Source organism: Gossypium hirsutum, chromosome A05 (assembly GCF_007990345.1).
Source record: "Gossypium hirsutum isolate 1008001.06 chromosome A05, Gossypium_hirsutum_v2.1, whole genome shotgun sequence".
In the NCBI taxonomy this organism is placed as follows: Eukaryota; Viridiplantae; Streptophyta; class Magnoliopsida; order Malvales; family Malvaceae; genus Gossypium; species Gossypium hirsutum.
Window position 1 is genome coordinate 108,606,603 of NC_053428.1, and position 26,802 is coordinate 108,633,404.

The 26,802-nt window shown below is 30.3% G+C and overlaps 2 protein-coding genes and 2 non-coding genes across 7 annotated transcripts; 3 read left to right on the forward strand and 1 right to left on the reverse strand.

Annotated features, from left to right (window-relative positions):
* Positions 1 to 5,839: 5,839 nt before the first annotated feature.
* On the forward strand, positions 5,840 to 10,380 carry LOC107943099 (nudix hydrolase 26, chloroplastic). 4 transcript variants are annotated; one of them, XR_005927611.1, is made up of 7 exons: positions 5,841 to 6,052; positions 6,157 to 6,207; positions 7,002 to 7,094; positions 8,652 to 8,746; positions 9,196 to 9,310; positions 9,404 to 9,575; positions 10,159 to 10,380. XR_005927611.1 is itself a non-coding variant. In XM_016876837.2 (6 exons), exons 1-6 carry the CDS (start codon positions 5,870 to 5,872, stop codon positions 9,467 to 9,469), a joined length of 603 nt encoding a protein of 200 aa, XP_016732326.1. In that variant the 5' UTR covers positions 5,840 to 5,869; the 3' UTR covers positions 9,470 to 9,657. The 4 variants fall into 4 exon arrangements, 2 of the variants coding, with proteins under 2 accessions (XP_016732326.1, XP_016732328.1); XR_005927612.1 differs by lacking the exon at positions 6,157 to 6,207 and having other exon boundaries at positions 5,840 to 6,052; XM_016876837.2 differs by lacking the exon at positions 10,159 to 10,380 and having other exon boundaries at positions 5,840 to 6,052; positions 9,404 to 9,657.
* Positions 10,381 to 10,674: 294 nt separating this feature from the next.
* On the reverse strand, positions 10,675 to 15,904 carry LOC107943104 (uricase-2 isozyme 2). Its single transcript, XM_016876842.2, has 8 exons — positions 15,441 to 15,904; positions 14,729 to 14,821; positions 13,639 to 13,714; positions 13,405 to 13,514; positions 12,053 to 12,144; positions 11,679 to 11,852; positions 11,479 to 11,572; positions 10,675 to 10,964 (listed from the first exon to the last, which is right to left on the reverse strand). The coding sequence occupies exons 1-8, from the start codon at positions 15,645 to 15,647 to the stop codon at positions 10,881 to 10,883; spliced, it is 930 nt and encodes a 309-aa protein (XP_016732331.1). The 5' UTR covers positions 15,648 to 15,904; the 3' UTR covers positions 10,675 to 10,880.
* A 9,268-nt stretch (positions 15,905 to 25,172) lies between these two features.
* TRNAG-GCC (transfer RNA glycine (anticodon GCC)) lies at positions 25,173 to 25,243 on the forward strand. Its single transcript has one exon. It is a non-coding gene; the product is annotated as a tRNA-Gly (tRNA).
* A 10-nt stretch (positions 25,244 to 25,253) lies between these two features.
* On the forward strand, positions 25,254 to 25,341 carry LOC121230200 (small nucleolar RNA snoR114). Its single transcript, XR_005928147.1, has one exon. It is a non-coding gene; the product is annotated as a small nucleolar RNA snoR114 (small nucleolar RNA).
* The last annotated feature ends 1,461 nt before the right edge of the window (positions 25,342 to 26,802 follow it).

Genomic DNA, 26,802 nt, shown 5'->3' on the forward strand with positions numbered 1-26,802 from the left:
TGTATGTTAATGTACCTGCATATTCCCTCACTTTTTAAAAGAGAGAGAGATGAGGTGTATTTGGTAGGGTTCCCATTGATGGAGTTGTTAAATCAACACAAGGTGTGCTGCTGTAGGTAGAGTAATGAGAGATCAGAATGGAAAGACCTTTGGCTTCAACCATAGATTGGAGAAATGTTCTATTTTTGAAGTCGAATTGTGGGACATTCTCGATAGTGTCTTGTTGGTGCAAGGAAGATAATATGATAGAGTGTTAGTGCAGACAAATAGCTTAGAAGTTCTTGTGGTTAACAGGTAATTTTTGTTGAAGATTTCAAACTTAGCAATAATTAGACGCATAGCTCAGCTCTTAAAGAATTTGGAGAGTTGGTCGCTTGAACATGTTCCTAAAGAAGAAAATGATGAAACTGATCATATTATCAAGTTGGCGTTTAACAGGGAAGAAGGCTTACAATTATTTGCAATCCCTCCCTTAGATTATTTCTAGCTTATTGTAAATTTGTTCACCAAAAAATGTAATATAATAATTATTTATCTCATTTTTTACAAAAGAAAACATATTGACTAGAATCAAAATACTTTTAACAGGTTTTCTTGGCCGAATTTGATTTCAACATGGAGTATAAGTTAAGGAAAGCCAACGTAATGGCTGATGCATTAAGCCAAAAACTAGAATTTACTGCAATCAACCAGCCAGATATTGGAGCGCATTAGAGAAAGATTATTCCATGATCCCAGCCAAAACTTTGATGGAACTTGCCAAAGAAGGGGAAACAATATGATTTTGGCTCGAGAGAGATTTGTTGTACACTCAGGGGCATTGCCTTTATGTGCTTCGATATGAGAAATTGTGAAAGGAAGTCATGTAAAAGTGCCATGATTCGAGATGGGCTGGCCATCCAAGGATGCACCGCACATTAGCTTTATTGGAGGACTGTTATTATTGACCTCACATGGGTGATGATGTTGAAACCTATGTGAAGATTTTTCTAATGTGCCAACAAGACAAGATAGAGTTGAGAACACCCATGGGAGAGTGTATCCATGGACTTTATTATTGGCTTACCTAAATCTGATAGATTTGCGAGTATTGTTGTTATGGTGAACAGATTTTTCAAGTATAAAACCTTCCTTCCAGCAACCAAGGAGTGCCTTGCAGAGGAGGTAGCTTGTTTGTTCCTTAAATATGTGGTGAAATATTAAGGAGTGCCACAATTTATTATTAGTGATCAAGACAGGTGATTTACGGGTCAATTTTGGACAAAGTTGTTCAAGTTGATGGGGTAAGACTTGAACTTTTTCACTAGCATGCATCCACAAATTGATTGGCAAACCGAGAGAGTAAGTGTTTTGTTGGAGATTTATATTCAACACTATGTGAATGCCACACAAAATGATTGGCCAAAGTTGTTAGATGTGGCCCAATTGTCTTATAACTTGCAATGAAGTGGGGCCACGAATCGGAGCCTGTTTGAGATAGTGATGGGGCAACAGCCACTCACACCCAACACTATTGCGACTAGGTATGCAGGACTGAATCCAACAGCTTATCAATTTGCTAAAGATTAACAAGAGCAGTGTAACGACCCAATAGTTAGGGGTGTCGGAAAATGTATTTTTGAGACTCTGTTCCCATAAATCAGAATCATAAATATTTTTAATAAATATTTACGAGGTTAGTTAGTAATGAATTAGATTCTGACTAAGTGAATTTTGTGAAATTAAGAGTTATTCGAGTATAAGGACTAAATCGCATATAGGGTAAAAGTTGAATTATAGATTAAAATTAATTAAAAGGATTAAAATAAAAAATATCCATTTAATCTAGTATGTGGACGACATTAATGGGTTATATTGTATGTTTATATGTTAATTTAATATATATTTAAGTTATAATAATAATAATAATAGTTAATGTATAAAAACAAAACCAAAATATATTCATTCTTTATTTTATATACATGAAAACAAAATTTAGAAAAGAGAAAGAAAAGAAGAAGGGTTAACGCACGTCACAAAGGGTTTCAACTTTTTAACTTCAATTGGTTAGTCAATTTAGTTCATTTTCTTATAATTTTTATATTTTTGGAATCTCGGTATTTAGAACTACCCAACCCATGATGAATTTTAGTATTGATTAAGATTTTAGATGTTGTTATTGTTGAATAGTTTTAGTATTAGGGATTAAATTGATAGATTTTTAAGCTAGAAATAGAAAAAGATTAAATTGTAGAACAAATTGTAAATTTTGAGTAATAGGGATTAAATTGTGAAAATTTTGAAATTTAGGGGTTTAATTGAAAATAGGGAGCTAAATTTAGCTTAAAGTGAAATTGGTATAAAAATATAGGATTAAATGTGGAAGATAAAAATTAGTCTCGGTTTAGAGACTAAATTGAAATTTAAGCAAATACTGAGTAAAAATTGAAATATTCAATGTGGAATTGAATTGTGTTGTATTGATGTATTTTAATTGCTTTAATTTCATAGCTAAAGTCGTGTCGGAATCCTCGACTAAAAAGGGGAAAAATAAAATCGACGTCGAATAGCTTAGAATCTACGATTTTTGTTTCTATAATCCGAACTAAATTGTAAATTATTGCATTTTGATTTCTTGAAAATAGTAACCATTGGAGGTGAGAACTATTGTGCTTTACAATTGAAATTGATTGATTTGGTATGTGACGAATTTACTGAAATTATATAGATTGAATTGAATTTATGTATATATGTGATAACGTGCTTATATGAAAATTTGATATTGGATATATAAATTGAAAGTGAAATGGAACCCTATTTACTATTTTGGGCTGATTCGGATATAGATGGCGTACCATAGGATAGGAAGAGTTCAAGAATTTCTTCGACTTCGAGTCGATAAGGCATTGGGTGCCAATTTGCTTCGGTTTAACCGATGAGACACTTGATGTCAATTTTATATAGCGTTTGGCGCAATTATTACTTCAGATTTATCCAATGAGGCACTAGGTCCCAAACTGGTGTGTTGTTTGGATCCGTGTATCCGTTCGAGTCTGAGTCGTGTTAATAGGAGTAAATAAATAATAAAGTTTTATAATTGATATTGAAATGACAATGTATGTGAAATGGAAATGAGATAGTGGATTGAAAATGAAATGTGAAATATGTTGTGAACAAATAAAATATATGAGTTATGTACTCATGAATTGAATATGAAGTGAATTGTGCCATTGTATAAATGCAATGTTGATTAATATATGGAAAGCTATTTATATAGCAAGTGATGTGAATTAAGATAATTGTTTAAGCCAAATCAAGTATGAAATCATACTAACCATTGAATACAACATGAAACGATGTATTAATATGTATGAAATTGAAATGATGATATCTTGTAATGGTATGCTTAGTTAATAATGTGATTGAATAATTCAATTTAAGCATTCATGTATTACTATGTCTTTAAATGTTCGGATTATAGAAATATCACTGAGTTTTACTCAGCGTGCGGTTTTGTTTTCCGTGTGCAGGTTAGGTATTTCTCTTTTGATCGCCGACTCAGCATCCAACAACGATCCCAATCTCAAATGTGGTGATGTTTACCTTTTGTGATGGCATGTACCTAAGATGTCTTAGTTGATAGTTATTTTGTGGATGGATTATAAATGAAGTTATAAGTGTAATGTTAGTTTGAGTATGTAAACATACGTTTGTGTTTGAAGCCATAATTTGACATATTGTTTAAACCAATGCTTGATAGGTATATGTGAACTTAAGCTTGATATTTAGGTAGTTATAAACTAGGCTAAATTGAGTGATTTTGGCATGTTTTAAACTTTGATTTGAATGATGCATGGTTGATATGTTTGATGATATAAATATGGTACCAATGAGGATACATTGGTTAGGCACCTAGGATGATTGTTTGAGCGTGTTTTGAGTATGTTTGATTGTGTTTTGAATAGGTTAAATGAATGGTTTTTGAGTTGCTTGGTGCCCAAGAAAGTAGGAAATAAACTTGTTGTTTAAGGTACATTTTAGGTCCACACGGCCAGACATACGGGCGTGTGACTTGAGCGTGTGAGACACAAGCTGGCACACGAGAGTGTAAGGCCATTTCGAGAGTTACATAGCCTGGCACATGGGTGTGTGGCTTGGCCAAGTGACCCAAGTAAATGAGTTATACGGGCACGAACACGGATTAGCACACGGCTATGTGTCCCTATTTCGAAAGTTACACGGCCTGAGACAGGACATGTGTTTCAACCGTGTGAGTCACACAGTCGTGTGACCCCTACAGTTGTATTTTTTCTAGTATTTTTCTAAAAATTTCAATTGTTCCCGATTTAGTCCCAAATCGTTTCTAAAGTGATTTTAAGACCTCAAAGGTTTGAATAAGGGACATTATGTATGTTTAATGAAGAATTATGTTATGATTATTGAAATGTTTTGAAATGAATGTTTTATGTTACGTTTATTCAGTAATGCTCTATAACCATATTCTGGCGACAGATACGGGTTATGGGTGTTACATTTAGAGACTTAGCCAGAGGTTGTCCACACAAGGCAAATAAGTGCAATAAAAAATTGGGCTAATCAAAATCGTAAGGATGTGCAATATCAAGTTGGTAACTCAGTCATTGCTAAATTACACTTGATTCTATGCCATACCAGCTTGCACAAGGGGCTTATGCGATGGTATGAAGTACCTTTCAGAGTTTTGAATAGAGTAGGCAGAGTGGCTTACAAACTGGCATTACCAGCAAAACTCGAGGTTCATTCGATGTTCCATGTCAATATGCTTAAGCCTTTCTATGAGGAATAAGATGACCTAAATTGAGGCAAATCCAAATGAGTGCCAATTGGGGTAATGGTCTCGTATGATCGTGAAGTTGAATGCATCATGGCAAACAACTTGATTCAAAGAAAGGATTACGAGCCGAGGCATGAGTACCTTGTTCGATGGAGGGACTTCTCGACAATTAGGCTAGTTGGGAACCTACCGAGGCTTTATGGCAATTCCAAAAGAAGATAAACTAGTTCCGTTTCAAGGACGCGATGAGGGTGTCACTAGAACAGGTAGGGCAGAATATCATGGGTTGCACAAAAGAGCCTATGATTGATGCACACATTTCAAATCTTTTATGTTCCCTTAGGGTCATCGGCTCGATAGAATTGACCCATTACTTGGAAAAAAACTCAAAGTCCATCTACTTGGATCTTGGTTAAAATCTAAACACTCTAGTAACTTGTATTTTTACCAAAATAATTATTATAAATCCTAAAGGATAAAGATGTATAGAATTTATATCCCTTCGGGCTTTATTGTTGTAGTTAAGAACTAATTTCAGCCATTGATATAATTCGTTCTGTATCATTAGATCTAGAGAAGCTTAACTACAAATAGAGTCCTCTCCCTTCATTTTTAATCATTTCATTTTTGAGTTAAAAGAATAATTTTAAGAACATTTACTCAAACACTTAGTGTGCTATTAATTTTTTGTACCTTTTTTATTCAATTCAAGTCTCTGTCTTTTTGAGTTGCTTCCACTTGATTTCACTGTCTTAGAGAAATTTTTTAGTGAATTTTTATTTTTGAAAGTAAGGCTGACTTAGTAGATTTGAAGCAAAAAAATTACTTAAGATCATTCGATTTACTAGACTTAAATTTTAATCTCGTGACACATGGTGGTTGTAGAGCATGGTGCTAAGGTTTTTGTTGGATGGGTTTTTGGGCTTAGCCTTTGGGCTTGTTTGTTGTATCACTTGCTTTGATTTTTTTTTTAAATGAGATATTTTTTGGAAAAAAAAAAGAAAAAGAAAAAAGAAGGCAAATATAGTTGGGTTTTGATTTTGAAATGGAAGCTAAAAAAGAATATTGTGGAAATAAATGGCTGTATTATGGCGGTCCTTTTCCCTTTACTCCCCTTTCCATCTTAGCGTACCTCCCAAGCCCATTTGTTCATATTTCTCTCCATCCTCCTGTACTTGCTCTTCCTCCTCCTCCATGGAAGCCCCTCCTCAAGGTTACAGGAGAAATGTGGGTATTTGTCTCATCAACTCCTCCAAAAAGGTCTTTAATTTACTACCTCTGTTTTTCTTTTGTGGGTTTTGTATTATGATGAATTTATTCATTTGACACTCCCCTTCTCTCTTCCCCCCCCTCCATTTTTGTAGATTTTTTCGGCCTCGAGACTAGACATTCCCAGTGCTTGGCAAATGCCTCAGGTTTCCCTTTTGTTGTGATTTTATTTCTCTCTAGTTTTCCCTTTTTTGTCTTTCTAACAGTATTCCTAGTTAATTGAACCGGCTTTGATTATAGCTATGGCAGCAATTATTATTATTATTATTATTATTATTATTATTATTATTATTTTAAGAAAAGAATTGTTTGGACTGAGGGGAGGGGAAGGAAAGATGGAGAAGGGGGAAACCCTCGCCTTGTTTGGGTAAATTTTGAGTTAGGAAGGAAAGCAAGGGCTAAAAGTCACTTTCTGTTATTAAATTCCAAGGGAATTTTATTTTAATAAAATTTTGCAGGTGATTTGCCTTCACTTTACTTCATTCACATTAATAGACCTTTAAGTGAGGACCCCCTGAGACGGTTCTCTGTATATATGACTATTGCTCCATTGACTTGAGTTCTGATAAATGAAAACCATAATAAGTTTATGAAATTTTATGGCATAGCCGTCTCCTTGGTGATTACAATGGAGATTTTGCTTCCTGTGTTCAATATGAATTCTCTAGGCTCTCTCTCCTCTTGGCTTTGTCTCGTTTCTACCTCATCATGATTCAAATCTGTTTAGCTGCTTCTCATCCTGCGCTATCTTTGATCCTTTTGAATAACATTCTTGTCAGCCTAGAGTCTGGAGCTCCACTACAATGGAAGTTGAACCTTTTGAATAATGAGCTATATTGTGCAGTTGTCCTCACTTCGTAACTTCTGTTTCTATAGGAGCTGTTTTACGAACATAAAATTTTACTCAAATTTGCAGTACATGATATTTAATGATGTACAGGGTGGGATTGATGACAATGAAGATCCAAAAGTTGCAGCCCTCAGAGAATTAAAGGAAGAAACAGGTGTTAGCTCAGCTGAAGTTCTCGCAGAGGTTTGTTTTAAGACATCCTTTGTTTTTTCTTCTTAAGAATTGCATGGGCATTTTGTTTTATCCTGCTAGCATTACTAGTGGAAGAGACTACTAAAACCCTCACTTAGACGGGGGCAAGTGCTTTACAATTGCATTTTTTTCTAAGAAAGAATTAAAAGTTTGAGAACATAAGTTCATATGTTTGAGTTAATTCGATCTTTCTAGAAACTAGTCCTTTGCACACTCACACCACTATGTGAGTGGAATGAATGAATAACTTTGTCATTGGATAAATGTTTAAAGAATTTATAATTTTCTGAAAACTATAAAAGAGAGGAGCTGTTGGTCCAGATGCTACTATTAAGGAAAAGTAAAACACTAATATACCGTTACTAGTTTATGTCTCTTATTATAAGTTAATTCGTTACGGAAATTGACTCACGATCTCAAACTCAATCAAAAGTTTTATGCATACAAGCATAGTAATATTGTATATTTCAAACAGCTACTTTGGTTCCGCTTGGATTTCATAATTTAGATGCTTCAATATTGTGCCTTTTTATATTTACTGTTATTCTTTACCACAAAATTTTGACAGCTGCTTCTAAACTAGTAAGCTTTGAAATCTAAATGTTTATGTGGGCTCTTGTCTCTAGTGTATCAATGAAAATGTAATTTTGATCCCTGGAATTGATGTTTGGAAACTCATTTTAAATTGAAAAACTGAAATTTTTGATGCATTCATAACCCAAAGGTCACAATAATCCAATAATCTTGACAGTTAATCAGGTAGTGGATGTTCTTACACACAGAAGTTGGCAAACTGTTTCTCCAAGTGCTTACTGTTTGGAAAGAAATGGTGCAAAGCATTTTGAACCATCAATATATTGGGGCATGTGTGTTTTTTAAGTTATTGATCAGTTGGAAGAAGTCAGTGCTCTTTTCATCATTCTATTTTCTCATCTTTCACATTACATTCATTATTTATTAGTTGAAATCTAATGATTCTAGGCTAAGGTCAATGTTACTACCATAAAATTCAGTACAGCTACTGAAAAAAAGGGGCGGGTATGAGTTATTTTATAGGCTGGATAACCTGCTTTGCAGCAATCTTTTTTTGGATGGATTCACATTCACTTAGACCATAATTCAATGGAGAAAAGCTCAGTTGTAGTTTTTAACCTAAGAAAAAAATGATTGTAGTTCTTTTTTATACTGCGACAGACTGAAATAATTGGTGTATATATAAGTTAAAAGAAACTTGAGGGTTTATTTGCTTTTGTAGGTAGTAGTTAGAGGAACAGTGAGAAAGTGTTTTAGTGGCATCTGTTTTTCTCCCTCGTGTTTCAATGTCCAACACCTTTTAACATATATACAAGGAAGTCCAACTCATATTTATGTTTAAATTTTCACTAGTAGTTACTGTGTTCATGAGTTTTACTATATTTGTGATCCATCCATTTTATTGCTTTGCATACGTTATTGAGATTTGCTTTCTCCCTTTATTTCAAATTCTGTTTTTTTCTTCTCATTTTTGTATTACCTGGAGTGTGTCCATTTATTGGTTCTGCCACGCAGGTACCTTATTGGCTGACATACGACTTCCCTCCAGAAGTCAGGGAAAAACTGAAACATCAGTGGGGATCAGACTGGAAGGGTCAAGCTCAAAAGTGGTGAGTGCTTGAATCAGCCTTAAGGTACATAATTTGCACTACATGTATGGACTGGAAAGACGAAATATTAAGTTGGCTGTATTAGGTTTGTAGAGAATGAGGCAACTCGTAAATGGTATACTTCTCAAATATGCATCAATAAGCGTCAATGTCCATATATATATGTAGTAATGTAACTACACACACACAGCATGCATGTGGCCATGCATTTTTTCTGTGTCGCTGTCTATCTTAGACAGCCATCATAAAGCTTAACTTTTGGTGAGTGAAGTTAGATTAGACCAATCATTCCATTGTGTCTTGAATTGGATTTTGGTAGAGAGCAGAAGCAAGTTGAAACCTGGCAACAGCTTTCCAAGTTTATTCCATAATTATATAGCAGATGTCCAACTATTGATATAATACTCCCTGTTTGTTTGATTTTCGATGCCATGTGAAATAACAAACAGGTTTCTCCTTAAATTCACGGGGAAAGAAGAAGAAATCAATCTTCTGGGTGATGGGAGTGAGAAACCTGAGTTTGGTGAATGGTCTTGGATGACACCAGAGCAAATAGTTGAGCATGTGAGTACTCCACTACTACTAAGTTAGTCCTGCCATTAGAGGCAGATTTTAGATTTTGGCTATTGAATAGTTTATTTGCTCATGTTGTTTCAGGCAGTGGATTTCAAGAAACCTGTTTACAATAAGGTTTTGGAAGTTTTCACTCCCTACCTCCATTGATATTTGCAAACATCACCATTTCTAATGTGTTGAGATCATAGTTGGATACAATAATTTGGATTCAGAGTCAGGACTGAGCACGATTACTACGGTTTGATGGTAAGAGGTTAGTTCTTACTATCTGTAAAATAAATGCTCCATGAATTTTGGAATCTAGACCTTGGCCCGGTTGGTCGGTGTTTATTTTACTTGGACTTGGATGTATAATTTTTCTTTTCAAGTTCTTCCATGAAATTGGAAAGTCATTGGAGGTTCATATCTCCATACTTATGTGGGACACAAATATTGAATATGGGTACTTAAAAAAGAATTAAAGAGAGAGTTGGAACAACATAGGTTCATATAATCACCATTTTACTTTTTTAAATTTAAAAAATTCATTAAGTTGTTACCACAATTAAAATTATTCTGTTAAATTCTTTAGTTTTATATTTTAAAAAAAAACCATTCACTTGGTAGTGATGAAGTAATAAATAATATTGAAAATATTAATATAGATTTTTTTTAAAAAATTAAGACACACATTTGATTTCATCATTTACGGCGGCCATTATCACAATGTGCCACTTATCTCTTCCAAATTCATAGAAATAGTAAGTCCTCACATGAATCAAGCACTTTAGTAGCATAAATTTTGTAACTTTATAGCTACTGCAACATATATGAATGATGGTTATTTGTCATCTAAGGTGCATACTGCAACATTCAGTAGAAAACCAGCAGCAACAGCAGAGAGGGAGACGGGGGATGGGGACGATGGTGGGGGGAGATCCGGCGGTAGAGGGAGAGGGACGGGAGGGATGGATTCTTATTTTATTTAATATTAATATAATTATATTTATTTAATGATAATATAAATATCAACATAACATTTACATTTATTATTATATATTTTTTAAAATTTTTGATTATATTTCTTTGAATTTTTTAAAATTAAGATCAAATTGATTAAAATTATTTATAAATTTTGACGATTAATTTTTTAAAACTATAATTAAATTAATATAATATATAAAAGTTGATGATTAAATTTATTATATTAATATTTTTTTTACTGCCACGTTACCACCATATATGTATGTGTGTGTAATGCTGAATACAATTATGCATTTGCAAAAGCTTTGTTAATTCTCCAATACTCGGTAGGGGAAAGGAAGCATACCTGTTAAATCCTTTCTGTTGCAAACCAAAAAAAAAGCCTTGCCTAAAACGAAGAACCCAAACAAGGAACACAATTTATTAACCCATCAACTGTTAACTGTTTTGAAGTTGTTACACATCAACATGTTGCACTAATATTACTTCTTTAACATAAGTAAACCTTCTGATTATCGTTATTAGATAATGAACAAAGCATGAAGCAGAAATTTATTATACCCTTCTTCCACCATACACTACGTTTGTCTTGTACCTACATCTTTGACCAGAACCGGCTCAAGCTAGCTTCGATCGATCCGTGAGGTTCATCTGTCGGAAGATATACATCATCATCGAACTGCACAAAGTCATCGCATGATTGATAAAATGTCACCATGATAGCTTCATTTTCCATATAAGTTTTGACAAAACCAAAAAAAAAAAAATGATTTATGTATCTCCTACTTTTCCATTCTCGTTAAATAAGAGGATTCCAACTATTAGAAGCAATTGCATTTTCAGGTAGAAATTAATGAACTCCAACAAAATTTAACGTCCAAAATTAAAAGAAAAATGGAAAATGTAAAAGCAGCAAGTGGACTACAGAAGTAGGTTAGGTGATTAAACAGGGCTACGAACTTGAGACTCCATTTGAACTTTCTATCCAACTTAACTCGAAAACTTCTTTATCAGCTTAGATTGCCAAATATCATTATCTGGAGATCTCTTCAATCAGCTGCGTTATTTTTCATTATCAGCTCCTTGTACTCTATCTGAGTTCTACCAAACACCCCACACTCATTCTTTCACAGCCCTTTAGGATGATCAGTTTACTTGCATTCTAATACCTAATATCTGGCAAAGAGTCATACCTTTACAATGCTGCCGTGATCCTTGCTTGATATATTAACAGGTAAGAAATGGATATTCGGCATTTTTAGTTTAACTGATGATATGTCACTGAACCTAAAAACCATTAAAACAAAAGATGAAATCAGTTCGAGCTTGTATGTGCAAGCAGGAGTTCACATGAGATGATGCTATGTGCATATGTATGTGTGTGAGAGAGAACCTGCCAAGTACAGCCTTTGCCATCTGCAAAAGAGTGCTTTGAACAGATGCACTATATACACCCCGTTCAGGAGGACCAAAGAAAGCATCGACCAAAGCCTTTTTCACATTCAAGTATTGCTCATTGAGGTAGAGCGACTTTTGAGGGATGCTAGAGACAGATTCATAAGAATACCTGCTCCACAAATAACATTTACAGTTTACTTGGGTCAATAACTTACTCTCAAACAAAATGCCTAAGAATCAAGGCAACAAGCATGTTAAAAGCTATCTTTAGGAAAAGACTTTGAATGTAGCATATACTCGATAACAAATTACCCACATATACCTTCTTAAACTTAGCATCAATATTAACAAATAGAAAAGAAATTTCACCTCCAAGAAGCTGTGACCTCTGTTGCTAGCATCCTTTCTCGTGTTTCAGGAAGTGCTGTGTATTTGTCCCTGATGAATCCTTCAAATCCTGACTGTTCACATTCATATACTCCAAAAATCAGCAAAGAAAAAAAGATCTTTAGCTTAAGGGATAAAAAAGAAAAGAATATCACTGAACCAAGTATTGGATCATAGAGTCCTCAAATACCAAAAAAAAAATTGTTGCAAGAAGCAGCAAATGAGATAAAAAAAGTCAGCAACAATGATTGCTTCAATGGGTTCCACATTGAGGCCACTTAAATAAATAAACAACCAGTGCATCTATGTAGCAATAGAGGATAAGGGGAAGTACTGAAACCCAATTGCAGATCAGCATTCAAGGACTATTTCACCTGATGAATTAGTAGATCCTATATAAGAGAAACTACCCACTCATGCACTATGTTTTTTCACTTTGTAATTGCTTAGCCCAAGAAACTGCACCCTTGTGCACTATTGGCACAAGCCTTATTAAGGCTACAAGGTTAAATACCAGGAGTAAAGGAGGAAACAGATAAGAAGATACAGAATATTATCATTTATCAAACGCAAATTTTTTGACAAATATATACATACTACTCTTTGGTTACTCGACAAGAACTGAAATATCTTATGAAAATAATAAAGCTCAGAATAGAACTTCAAGTTTCTTCCTTATCACACATGAGGAGCTTGTTATAAGATCAAAGTTTATCAACCTATTTAATGTTGAGAAGACATTGTATTTGCCAATTTTTTGAAAAATGAATTAAACAAATGTTATATTCAGAAGATTTCACTAAGACCCAATAAATCATTGACATGAGAAAACAAACTCTTTTTAGAAGAAAGATAGGAAGACCGGGAATGAGTTTCCTGATTCAGATGCAATAACCATTTATTGTTTGAGGGCACTTTTGCAATGTAACCAAAAAGATCCATCTGAGAATTATAACATAAAATCTAATTGCTTGACTACCATAATATAAGTGAATTTTGTTCCCATTAAAGTCTGTAAGCAGATGAAGGTCTCATTATTGCTAAATACAGGTCATTAACCATGGAACTGCGTTTCAAAGTTATATCTTGATAATGAATGGATACTGCAATTTCTAAATAGCATTGGAGCGGAAACAGCAAGCAGCTTGTATAGCAAAAACAAAAAACTAGAAGGAAAACTATAGAAATTGCAACAATTTTATTTTCCCTGGAGACAAGACTATGTTAAGAAATATAATTACTTTTACAAGAAGATGCCTTTTTTCCTGCTCAGGTAAAGGGATATTTAAAAATACAAGAACCAAACTCTCATAAAAAAAGACTGACAACTTTACCTGGGTTGTCTTCAGCAAAGACAGGCCTTCAACACCAGAAGTCAGCTGTAAAACACCAGACTTCTGTACAATCGCTTCAGTTGTATGCTTTTCAGATCCCAGTTTAAAGCCTTCAATAAATAAGATACCAAAACAAATATCAAATGGAACTATTGATGGAAGTTGATCCCAAAAGAAATTCATCAGATATTATGCAGAACCACTGCAACCTCGCCAAAAGTTAGGAAGACTAACCATGTTCATGTGGTTGGCCATTGACAGAAATGCGTTCCCATGGCTTTTCCACTATCTTTACTATTGCAGTAAAAACCTACAAAAAAGTGATAACAAACATATGCATCAGTCAAATAGCAAGCAGTATGCGGAACTATTAATGTGGTACAGCCAAGTGTTATACATAGAGCTTAATGCTTCAAAAATAAAAGACATAAAAGGAATCAAGAAACTTGTCAACAAGCCAAGCAAGGCTAAAATTAAGATGGTCTACCAAATCAAGTTTATATAAATCATATGCTCAACAAATACCAAAATATTGTGAGATAGGCACTTTTTACACTCACAAGAAACTACTCAATATCAAGTTTATTAATAAAAAGAAGTCACAGAGAAGCATTTAAAGATGCATAAATTTGTAGAAGTATGCATGAAAAAGAGATGGAAAGTGTGACAGGAAGAAGCAGATTTAATCCAATGTCAAGCTGAAGCTCTATTTAAAATAATGAGATGGAGGTCAAGAAAGAAAGTTTCATCAGCTCATTCATAGACATCACTGACAATTTTAAGGTAACATATAGAAGTATATTCCTACTGAAATGCTCATCATACTGTGGCTAAAAGCAAAAGCATATACTTTATTTTAAAAAGGACTTGATGAACCCAACAATGCTTTGTATATTATTTTTGGGTACGAAAGAAAATGAATTCCAGAAGTCTCTATGCTTATAGACGTAGGAAATTTAGTAATGAAAAATTCTTTTGTAATGAAGCCAAAATAAGAATACATAAAAGATTCATTCTCAAACACTTAGCCAACGATTATCACTATTCATGACAAACACTTAGCCAACGATACTGAACTCCAAAGCCGGAATGCACATCTGTTATAAATCCTCAAACCTCAAATTGCCCAAGCCACCAAATAGGATGCATTTGTAGCCTCTGAAAGAGAACTACGATACTTTGGTTTCTTCCAAATGTAGGGAATACGATACCCTACTGAAAAGCAAACTGAATTATCCTCATACTAAGAAAGAGAAGGAATCATCCAGCTCCTGACTACTTTCTTCATAAGATTAAAATAAATTTTTAAGCATCAAGAAACTACCTGTGGATAAAATGATGTGAAGTGCTTGCCAAGTAGAATAGCAAATTCCTCTGCCGAAAGTTGTTCTGAACATTCCTTTGCTTTGACATAAACCTGTATTAATTTCAAAAATTACTCAGATGACATAGCAACAATGCTGTTATATGAAGAATTTCTCAATCAACATGACTGTAAATATTGATAAACACTTAAGAAATTATCATTTGAAGATTAATTTTTATAGGGAGATACATTACCATAATCATTCTCCCTCCCCCTCCCCCCTCCCCCCCAACCGTCCTTTCTCCTGAAGCTGATTTCTAAACTGAATTCAAAGAGTGTGTTGTATTTACAAGATTATTTATTATTTTAAAATTTTAATTTCATTCTCTCTCGGTTTTCAACCACCACAAGGAATCCATATCCACTTTTTCATATTTCCTACCAAGCATGCCAATAAAAGAAAAATACATATTTTCTTCTCATTTTTCTGTCCTAATTTTATAGTATCTTTCTAAGCAAAAGGTTAGGAACTTTGAAAAGAAATATAGTAAAGAGTGAACAGAGCGAGCATAAGAAGTATCATGAACTGAAACGATAGAGAATTACAATACTTCGAAAGGAAATCATGCTAAAATAAGTATACAACAAAATTTCCATGAACTAGTAAAATGAAAAAAAGCTTCAATATTTAGCTAATAAAAAAGAAAAAAAGAAAGCAGTTTAAGCTTACAGAGTTTTTCATGGTGTCAGTAGCGACGATGTCAGAGTTGTCATCGCGGACATAAGCGGCAACGCAATTGGAAAGCAAGCTGATGTTAACATTCCATTCGACCATGAAGTGGCGGCATCCATCTTTGCTCCTCCAAACTCTACCCACTCTCACCCTCGCCTTTCCATGCCTTTGCTCGAAATTGAATCCTTCCAACTCCTTCGCCATTGATCTGCTTCTTCTTCAACAACTGGCCTTATAGATCTATTTCAAATTTTTTATAAGCAAAAAAGCTTCCACTTTTTCTGTCTTTCCGCCTGCTCCCATGGTGCCTTTAAATCTGCAATACAAACATATTATTTTATTCATGATTAGGTCATCCTGGTTATTCTTTTCTTTTTTACCGGTTTTGGTCGTTTGTATGAATCATAGTTTAGATGCTAGACCAAAAATTTATTGGTGGGTAGTTTTCTTTTTTAAAGCATAATGATTTATTAGCCCTTCAACTTTATAAAAAAATCAATTTAGTCTTTCATTAAATTTTTTATATTTTTTTAATTCTTAAATTTACATTTTTTGTCAAATCACCCAAAAATAGAAAGAAAAAATAAATTTTTTAACTTTAGTGACATGGCATACATATAAATTACCATATAGATAACACATCAACATTTAATTAATTTTTTTAAATTTAAAAATTATAAAAAAATTATAAAAACTATTTTTAAAATTTAAAAATTATTAAAAAGTATAAATACTTAATTTAAATTATTTTAATTACATAGGGCATTTCCGTAACAACTAAATTAGTGACCCGATTGAATGTGACATCAATTCAGTAAAACACTTAAATAATAGTAAGTATAGATGATGTACAATTGATGGAAATTAGAGTGTGCATAATAAAATAAAAATGTATAAGAATATTAAAATAAAGTTTTAGTTGAGTGGTAAATTAAAAGTTTTACTGAAGCAATCAACATGGCGTAATTTTATTCATTTTTAAATGAAAAAGACTAAAATATCCTCGAATAATATAACTTTTTTAATTAAGAGAAGGCATTTTCATAATTTAACAATTGAGTTGGTGACACGGTTGAGGGTGACACAAACCCAATAAAACACTTAAATAATAGTAAGTATAGATATACAATTGATGAATGTGATAAAATGTGCATAATAAAATAAAAACATATAAAAATATCAAAATAAAGTTTTAGTTGAGTGGTAAATTAAACGTTTTATTGATGCAATCAACATGAGTCACCATATGTAAATTTTTATTGGTTTTTTTAAATGAAAAAATTAAAGTACCCTCGAATAATATGACTTTATTAATTAGAGGAGAGCATTCCCGTAATTTAACAACTGAGTTGGTGACTCGATTGGGGGTAATAGTATAGATATTAACTAATATATAAAATTATAATATAGTTAATTTTATGATAAAATATATTATTATATATTTTAAATATATTTAATATATTATGGTATTAATATTCAGCTTATTATGATTATATTTTTAATCATATATATTGGTAAATAATAAATATAATTTAATAAATCAGATGATAATATAAATTTATTTTCTACATAATTTAATAAGAAAAATAGTTATTTAAGTTGATATATTAGCTAATTAACATAAATTAATTTTAATTATAGCTAATATATAATTAAATAAAAATACTTAAATTAAATCAAATGAATAAATTATTTTATCTAATTATTTATTTATTTTAAATATAAACTATTTTAATTTAATGGATAATAAAATTATAGAAATTATCTTTAAAAAATATATAAATTATATAAAAAACATAATCGCACTACTTATCGTATACGTTATATATATATATAATAGGGTTGAGAGTTTTAAGATAAGATTGGATCCACGTGCATGAATTTATTAAAATGAGAAGAAAATCTGCAGAGATTGATGCATGAATGTGCCAAAGGAAAAAAATTACAACAACAAAATTGACCCATATTTCATAGTCTTCCTATCATTTTCCTTTTTCAATTTTTAACAATAAATTGAGATAATATTTCTCTTTTTTAATATAATGTCTAGAATTATTCATAATTTTTTTCAATTTATAGATAAGAGAATAATAAGTATCAACGCACTCCAACTTATATTTTTTTGTATTAATAATAATACTCATATTTATTTTTTAAATTACAAATTAAAAGTCTAGTTAATAAAAGAGTGATTTTTTTTTACAATAATAATTCGAATTTAAATTATTTTGTAATAAACAAACGCACTATCAATAAGCTATAAATTGGGTCTAATTATTTACCTTCTCTTAATACGTTACCATTTACATTTACACTTTTTAGTGATTTATTTTATTTTTTTAATCATTATATTATTTGCTTTTGATGATTATTATTTATTATTTTATCATATTTTTTTAAAATAGAAAATATGTGTCATTCCAATCTTCTAACGACATGCTTTTCAATATTTTAAAAATTAAATATTATATTTGAAATTAACTTATATAAAATCACCATATTAATATGGAATACAATCGATCCGTGTAGCATATTTGTATGCATATCCGCCGCTAAGAGTAAGAGTTTCACGAGTTTGACGGGTAACGTCAGTCACAAATTTTTAATTTAATTAAGTTTTTATAATTTATAAAATTTTAATTTAGTAATAATAAAATTATATTTTATTTTTTTAAAAAATAAAAATTTAATTATTTTTTTAAAAATTATAAAGATATAATTTATTAAAATAATAAAATTACATTTTTTTTACTATCTTAAAATATTCAATTTAATTCCAGCTCCCCCAATAATATTTTCTAGATCTACCACTAGAAATATAGATAACTCTGGAATAATTTTTTTTAATTAGTCTACTTTAAAAGAGTAGTGCTACATATGCAATTATATCATTCTTTTTTGTAAATGTATTTTTTGTTTACTTTTTCTTCAAATTCTGCTCACAGTTTTGACGGTTAACTATGGGCACATAATAGGTTTAATTTTATAAAATAAAGCTATTGGTTGATATCAACTTCAATTAGGTCATCAATTTGATCAAGAAATTATAGAAATGTTCTTTCATAATTAAAAATATGTAGTATTTAAGAGTATTTTAATAATTAAAAAATTATATTATTTGAGAGTATTTTAGTCTTTTTTATTTTAACAAAAACTAATTAAAATATAAATATGATGAGATTAAATTAATTAAATTTTTAAATTTACCACTTAACTAAAGTTTCATTTTAATGTATTTTATACATTTTTGTTTTAATATGCACAATTTATCATTTTTACTAATTGTATATCTGTACTTACTATTTATTAAGTTCCTGACTGAGTTAGTGTCACTCTCAATCATGTCACATGTAACAACCCAATTTTCAACTGTGTCATAACATTCAGTTACAGACTAGATTAATTGATTTGAGTTGGTAAATAATTTAAAATAAAATAATTACAAGTCACTTACGAATCGGAGAGGTCGAGTAATAAAGTGTTATTGAATTAAATCGATTAATAAAAATAGTATAGAGACTAAATTTAAAAAAAATACTAATAAAATTTAAATTTAAGAAAATGGAGAAAGAACTAATTAGAAATTAAACTAGAATAAATAGAAGGGTCGACCCTCATAAAATGAAAAATTATCTATTTAGGCCTTTTAAAAAAATTTAAAATTTAAATTAGTAAAGGTAAAATTACATTTTGACTTCTTAAAAATGATAAAAAAATTGATTTAATCCGATAAAAATTTGATTTAATCATTTAAAAATTATAAATATATAGACTATTAAAAATTAAAACTTAATTTCGACCACTAAAAAAATTTTCTGACTTGGCCCCATGATTAACATTAATTAATAAATTCATGTAGATTGATTAATATAGTTTAATCAAAAGTAAACACTTTCCTAATCCTTTTATATATGTGTGTAAATAGTGGAAAGAAAAAGAAAGGCATTTCTCTTCTCCACATTCGGCTAGGATGAACAAAACTAGAGAAAGGAAATTTTTCTCTCCATTTCTCACCATTGTCGAATCTTCATTAAACTAATTGTAAGTTCTTTCTTTTAAATTTTCAATAGAATTTTGGTTATAGAAGTTAGATATTGAGGACCCATTAATTCAATTTGATAAATTAGTGAAATTAAGTGTAAACTTCCTTTCATGCATTTATAATGTTAAGTTGGGTAATGGAAAAACATGTTAAATTTATGAAAAAAAAGTTTCAATTTAAGTTTAAGTCCTTTCATTAATAGTGATTTATTACGGATCAAATTGTAAAAGATAAAAATTTTGAGGTTGGTAATAAATAATGATTTTAGGAGGTCCATGTACTATATTTATTAAGCCGGATTTAAATTTGATCAGGTAAAATTGTCAAAAACGAGTGTTTCCGATATTAGGGTATCTAGGAACTAAATATAATAAAATGCATTCACGTGTATAATATTTTTTTATTTTTTATTTTTTGTATTTGAATTGTGTGGTTAATGGATTTCTTATATCTAAATTTATTGTATGTAATTAAAGATGATGTCAGGACATTGAAAAGCAAATGGAAAGGCAATGTTGTTGATGAATAGTTAATATGGTTTGTGATCTCATAATTCGAGTTTGTTACATATTTAAATGTATTTGCTTCACTTGTTAAGTGATCAGAAATAGTAAACAATCAACATTATTATGTTTGAAAGGTACGTATATACCTGACTAAGTGATTTGTGGTTGTTGGTATGTGATTTGTATAAATAAATGCTTGTTTGATAATATATGGACATTAATAATGAAATTTTCACAGTTAACATTATCAAATAAAGTTATGAGTGTAATTGACATATCATAGGGTCTGTTTGATAAGCGGGAGTTTCAGTACTTTACGCATTTATATTCAGACCCTTATGCATGTTACATTTAACGCTATATGCATGTTATATTTAGCACCTTGTGCGTGTTATATTCAGTGCTTTATGCATGCTATATTGGTGTGATTGGTGGGATCGGTATTTTATTTTTAAATAACACTTCGATGTGTAATTGGTGTGTTGGTGGTTTGATTTGTGTATTCGTCATCTAATTCGAGTTAGTTAATAAGGGCCAAATAATAAATTGAATGCGATATGTGATAAGATACTCAAATTTGATAATAAGGATTAATAAGTGATATTGTTATTTGTGTATACATGGGTGACTAAAAATGAGAAATAAATGTTGAATGATACATGGTTTGATTCTGATGAAATAGATGCAAATATAACGAGGGTGCATAAAAAATAATATTGTGTAAATAGGTATCTATATGTAATAAATAAAATTGATCAATAATGAATTATTGATTTAATGGTATATTCATATCAATGATAATTATTGAATGATTTGTGTTTTATATGTTCATGTTTGATATTTAGTGGCTTATAGGATTTTAATTATGTTATATTTGAATTCAAATTATGTTAGCATTATTGAGTTTACTTTACTAAGTGTGCAATTACTTTTGTTTTTGTGTGTAAGTTTGGGGTAAAAGTTAGAGTAGATTTAAGGTCATCAAGCATTCAACACGAAAGCTCAACTCGGAAATTAACTTGTTTTCGTTTTGTATGTACATATGTGTTTTGGGTCATATGACATATACCTAGGTTGATTTTGGTTAGTTGTTAAGCTAATGTTTTGATACCTTTAGTTTTATGACCTATAATGTTTAGGTCGATGAATTTCATCTCTTGATTTGGAGTTAAATATACATGTTTTTAGGTTTTTGATTGCATAGCTAGTTTAGTTATGTCTTGATGAAATGAATTTCAGGTTTTGGCTAGCGATTGAATGTGTTTATGCATGTTAAATAGGTGATTTTGCATTGGTGCTAGGTGTGAGTATGTTTTAGGTACAAATCGGTATGATTTGAATCGTAAAAAACGTGCATTTAGGGTCATTTTTCCTTTGCGTCTCGAGAAACAAGAACATGTTTCGAGACCATTGGAATAAAATTTACCATATTGTACAGTGGATTGCTTGATGTCTCCAGACTTGCCATGGTAGTCTCAAGATAATCTCAACGAGGTTCAAGACAAAGTGGTATTTGTCTCTCAAGGAAAAGATACATAGAAGCTAAATAAATTTTGCCTTTCTCTAGGTCTTAAGACAAGAACCCCTTGTCTCGAGACATCCAAACATTGAAGCAAAAATAGGAAAACATTGGAGGCTAGTATCGAGATCTAGTCATGAGACATAAGAGACCTTGCCTCGAGACACATCTTTTAATGTCTCAAGACAAGTTAACATCGAAGATAAAATTCCTAAAATAATTTATAGCTTGTCTCGAGACATAACCTTGAAGTTTGACAAGTGAGTTTGGATTAAGGTCCTAACTTTGGTTTTGACTTAGGATGACCTTGTAATTAGATGAAATAATATCCTAAACCACTATGTTGATAAGTGTGGATGATTTTATTAAACATTTTATTTGTCAAGCTATTGATAAGTGTGAATTAAACCTAGTGTTATTATGTTGAAATAGCCTGTGTTGCTCCGACAATGTAATTTGATGTCACATCCTTGGATCCGACAATCGGATTGGGTGTGAGGTGTCACATCACCAACTTGGTCAGGATATTACAGAAATGTCCTTTTGTAATTAAAAAAGTTATACTATTTTTTAGTCTTTTCATTTAAAAAAATAATTAAAATATGAATATGGTGGATTTGAACCTGTGTCAATTGGAGTACTAAAACCTTAAATGTAACACCCCTATACCTGACCCGACTGTCGGGTCAAGGTATTGGAATGTTACATTTGTTGCTGGAGCAAAAAACAATCGAATTCAATATATTTTAAACATTTACCTTAATCAGAATTGGGTCTATATGTATTTTCTATATACCTCATAATGATTTTCAAGCTCTATCTGGTTTATAATAGTTTTTCGAACAGTCTAGAGTTAAATAGGGACTAAATTGTAAAGTTTACAAATTTTTTCGATTAGAAAATAATTTCTCTCCCAGGGTTAAAGTATTGATAACCCTGTTTAGTATCGATACCATTTTGAGCTTCTATGTTTAGAAAAAAATTGAACAAAGATAAAAAAGTATCGATACCCTTAACAAAGTATCTATACCTTAGTCAAAGTATCGATACTATTTTACAGTTCGATATTTTAGAAAATTAAGGGAAAATTTACCTGAACAATCCACACAATTTTAACCAATCTAGTCCCTGATCAAAACTCACAATTTAACTAGTCCAGATTACAATTCAAACATATAAACTCAACTACAATTCCAATAATCTCATAATTCATCAAAATCAGTTAATTATGATGAAGTTTATAAAACTAATAAAAATATTAAAGTTATTCAATTTATTACTTTCATCAATTGTATATCTATACTACTATTATTTAAGTACTGAGTTAATGTTGCTCTCAACCGAATTGGTAAAACTTTTAATTTACCATTCAACTACAACTTTATTTTGATAGTTTTGTACTTTTTATTTTATTATGCCACTTTATTAACTTCATCAGTTGTATTTTTTTTATCTATACTTACTATTATTTAAATGTTTTATTGAGTTTGTATCACCTTCAACTGAGTCACTAACTCAAATGTTAAATTATGAAAATATCCTCCCGTAATTAAAATAAGTTATGTTATTCGAGGGTACTGTAGTTTTTTTTTTATTTTAAAAAATCAATAAAAATATGCTTATGGTGGGATTCAAGCCCATTTCGATTGCATCAATAAAACCTTTAATTTACCATTCAACTAAAACTTTATTTACTGATTGAGTCTTAGCTCAATTAGCATGGGCATTGACGTATTGTTGCCAATGCAGGAGAATGTAGATTTGAGTGCGCTGAAGCACGTTATCTTCCTATTTATTGGTTGGGGAAGGGCAATAAGTAGTTCTAGACATTGTGTCAAAAAGAGTAAATATGATTAGAACTTATAATGAGAATCTTAAAAAAAAACTAAAGTTTTATTTTGATATGCTCATACATTTTTATTTTATTATGCACAATCTATTACCTCTATAAGTTTTATAAACATATATACATACATATATATATATTAATAATGTATTTGATTGAGTTAGTGTCACAATTAACTCGACACTGACTCAAAATTGATGATGACACCATGATAAACAATTTAATCTCTTTTTTTTTCTTTTTAATAGCGTACATATTTTGGTATTATTATTAATTAATTTCAAACCATAAATTTCATTATTTATTGCATATTATTTTTAAATACGCATTTGTGTTTTAAATTTGTGGTTTCCACATACATACGTGTGTGATAGGATTTCTAGTATCGATAATATTGTTAATTGAGTTAGTGTTACAAGTCAACCTAACACTAACTCACAATTGATGATAATACCATAATAAATAATTGTAGTGTATTCAGTATTATTTATCTGATATATTTATGTATTTAAATGTCGTTTTACCCTTAATTAAAATCTATTTTTTTATTTTAATAGCATACATTTTAATGTGTTATTATGATTAATTAGTTTCAAACCATACATTTCATTGTTTATTGTATATTATTTTTAAACACACAACTATATTCTAAATTTGTAGTTTTTACATGCATACATGTTTGATAAGATTTCTAGTAATTTTTATAATTCACAATTTTAATGTAATATTTTTTAATATTTTAATAATTTTTAATATATTTATGTCATGTTTTAATTAATTTTATAATTTACTCAAAAGAGACATTTTGCCATGTAATAAAAGGGGAAGGATAGACTTGTCTCGAGTCAAAATGATAAATATATATATATATATTTGTATTCTAATTATTTTTATAATTAATAATTAAAGAATATCTTTTTTTGATAGCTACTTATATTTATTCCGTATATTTTTAATAGGTTTTTTTTTCTCATGCATATGGTAATTTTATTACGACTTAATTCACAAGTGGTATTCTTTTTTTCTTTTTTTTTTTACATATCTACTTTATAATATTTTACTATAAATATTTGGTATCACTTCAAATCTGTTTATTTTTATATATTTAATTTTTTTTATAGAGTCTTGACGGTTGCAGAATGATGTAAGTTCGAGTATACTGAAACGCATTATCTATTTATTTATAAATTGTAAAAGAACTATAAATAATTTTAAATATTTTATAAAAAAATCAGAACTTAAAATAAAATTATTAAAAAATATATTATTCTTTCTTCTCATTAAAAATAAAAAAGAGAGAAATGTCTTTCTGGTCTACATTTCTTCAAATCCTGCCCACAGTTTTGACAGTTAACTAGCGGCAAGCACGTGATTTAAGTTAGAAAAAAGAATTTTTTTTTTATCATGCTGTTATTTTTTATTCAAAATAATATAAATTTGTATCATTCTTTCATAATTTAATAATTTATTTTATACATAACAAACAATAGAGTAGTAAGTAACAATTTCATAGATTACTTAAAATCGAGTTGAATTATATTTTTATAAAATAATAAAAACTGATTATATTTTAAAATATCAATAAAAAATTTAAAATTTTTAAGAATAATATTCAAAAGTTATAAAACAAAATTCATTTAATTTAAATAAATTTAAAATTTAAAACAAAAAAATTAATATAAAAATCTTCAACCTAACCAAATCGATTTATAATCCAACATTTCTCAAAAAAAAATATCATTTACCTAATCATCTGTAATATGAATTGTTTTAATAAACACAACCTATAGTTCATATTGCTACCCTTTGCCAGCAAGCACCAGTGGTCTAGTGGTAGAATAGTACCCTGCCACGGTACAGACCCGGGTTCGATTCCCGGTTGGTGCAACCTTCGTTGAAGCTGTGATGATAGCTGCGCTCAAGCGGAGCTTGGGTTTTTCGCAATTGTCCGATTTCAAGACGATATCAACGGCGCTTCTGAGCTTCTTGTTTTTTATACTAAACATTAAAGTTTAGTAGTCTCATGCACAGCAAATCCATGGACCAACTGAAGCAAATCCGCTGCCAAGCCCTAACAAGAACACCCATTTTTTTTACTCAACTTTGATGTTTAGTAGTCTCTTGTACAAACAAACTTGGTGACATGGACCATGTACTCAAACTGTTCGATCAAATTCCGAACCGAAAACTGTCTTCCTTGGGAACACAATGACCAAAGATTACTGTAGGATACAACACTCGTTTTAGATTTCCATTTAATTTTTTGTCTCTTTTAGATGTTAAATTTGTATTATTTGTCAAATTATCCCATTGTTAGGAGAGGAATCAACTTACTCAGTGTAAAACCTAAAGTAATTTTACACACTTCTTTAATTGTTTATATGATTTATATTTAATGATCCAACTGTTAAATTTATCAATATAATTACACTTATCATACATATAAATTTTCAAATTGATCTGACATCTCTATTATATCGATATAAAATACTTTATATTTTCAACAATTGAAATTATTTTACATACCATTCAGGGAGAAATTATTATCTTTTTGTGATAAAATTTGTTTTTCTAATGTGATCCTATTTTATCTCATGATATCTATTATATCTCCCGATATGAAAACGTAAATTACTAACACATAGTAATAAAATCATTTGTCTTATAAGAAATGACTCGTAACCATGTTGGGAAAATCAGTTAAAAAAATGATTTTATAGTTACAACGGAAGTTATAAAAAATTTCAAAACCGAGCCATCTTATGATATTTATAGTAATAAACCCCAATCAAAATAATATATGTAATTTGTGCGAGATGGATTTAGTTGATCCTGACTTTGTACTGAAAGACCTTCTTCGCTATCATTGTATCACAAATCGTGTCAACTGTGGAATCGAGCAACACGGACCAAATCACAGAAAAAAATGATCTAATTACTTTCAATAGAAAAGTAAATTCTCTCTATAAAAACCAATAATTATCGTAATTCTCAGAAAATAAAATTTATTTTAAGTAGATAAAATCTTACTATTTTTTGACAAAATAACTATCAATCTAATAGTATGAAGTATCTTTTTAGGTCAACTGGTGCTCTCTATATAGGGAGAACTACAAGAATCCTGATTGAATACGACCTTGATAAATAATACTATTTAAATAGAAAATACACTCCACTCTAACTAAAGTAGGGAGGGGCAGCACACCCTTAATAATATTACTAGGGTTATCTTGATCACACAAGGAGTAAGTTGAGCTTTTTATGTATTGGGTCTAATTATACGTGTTTCTTGAATTTTAAACCTAACATTTTATAATTTAAACAAACCTAATATTTAATTTTAATATGTCAAAATAAATATTATTTATTCAATTAATTTTATTGATTAAATTAATTTTACATTTTTACAAACATGTCTATAAACACATATATTCAGGAGCAATATT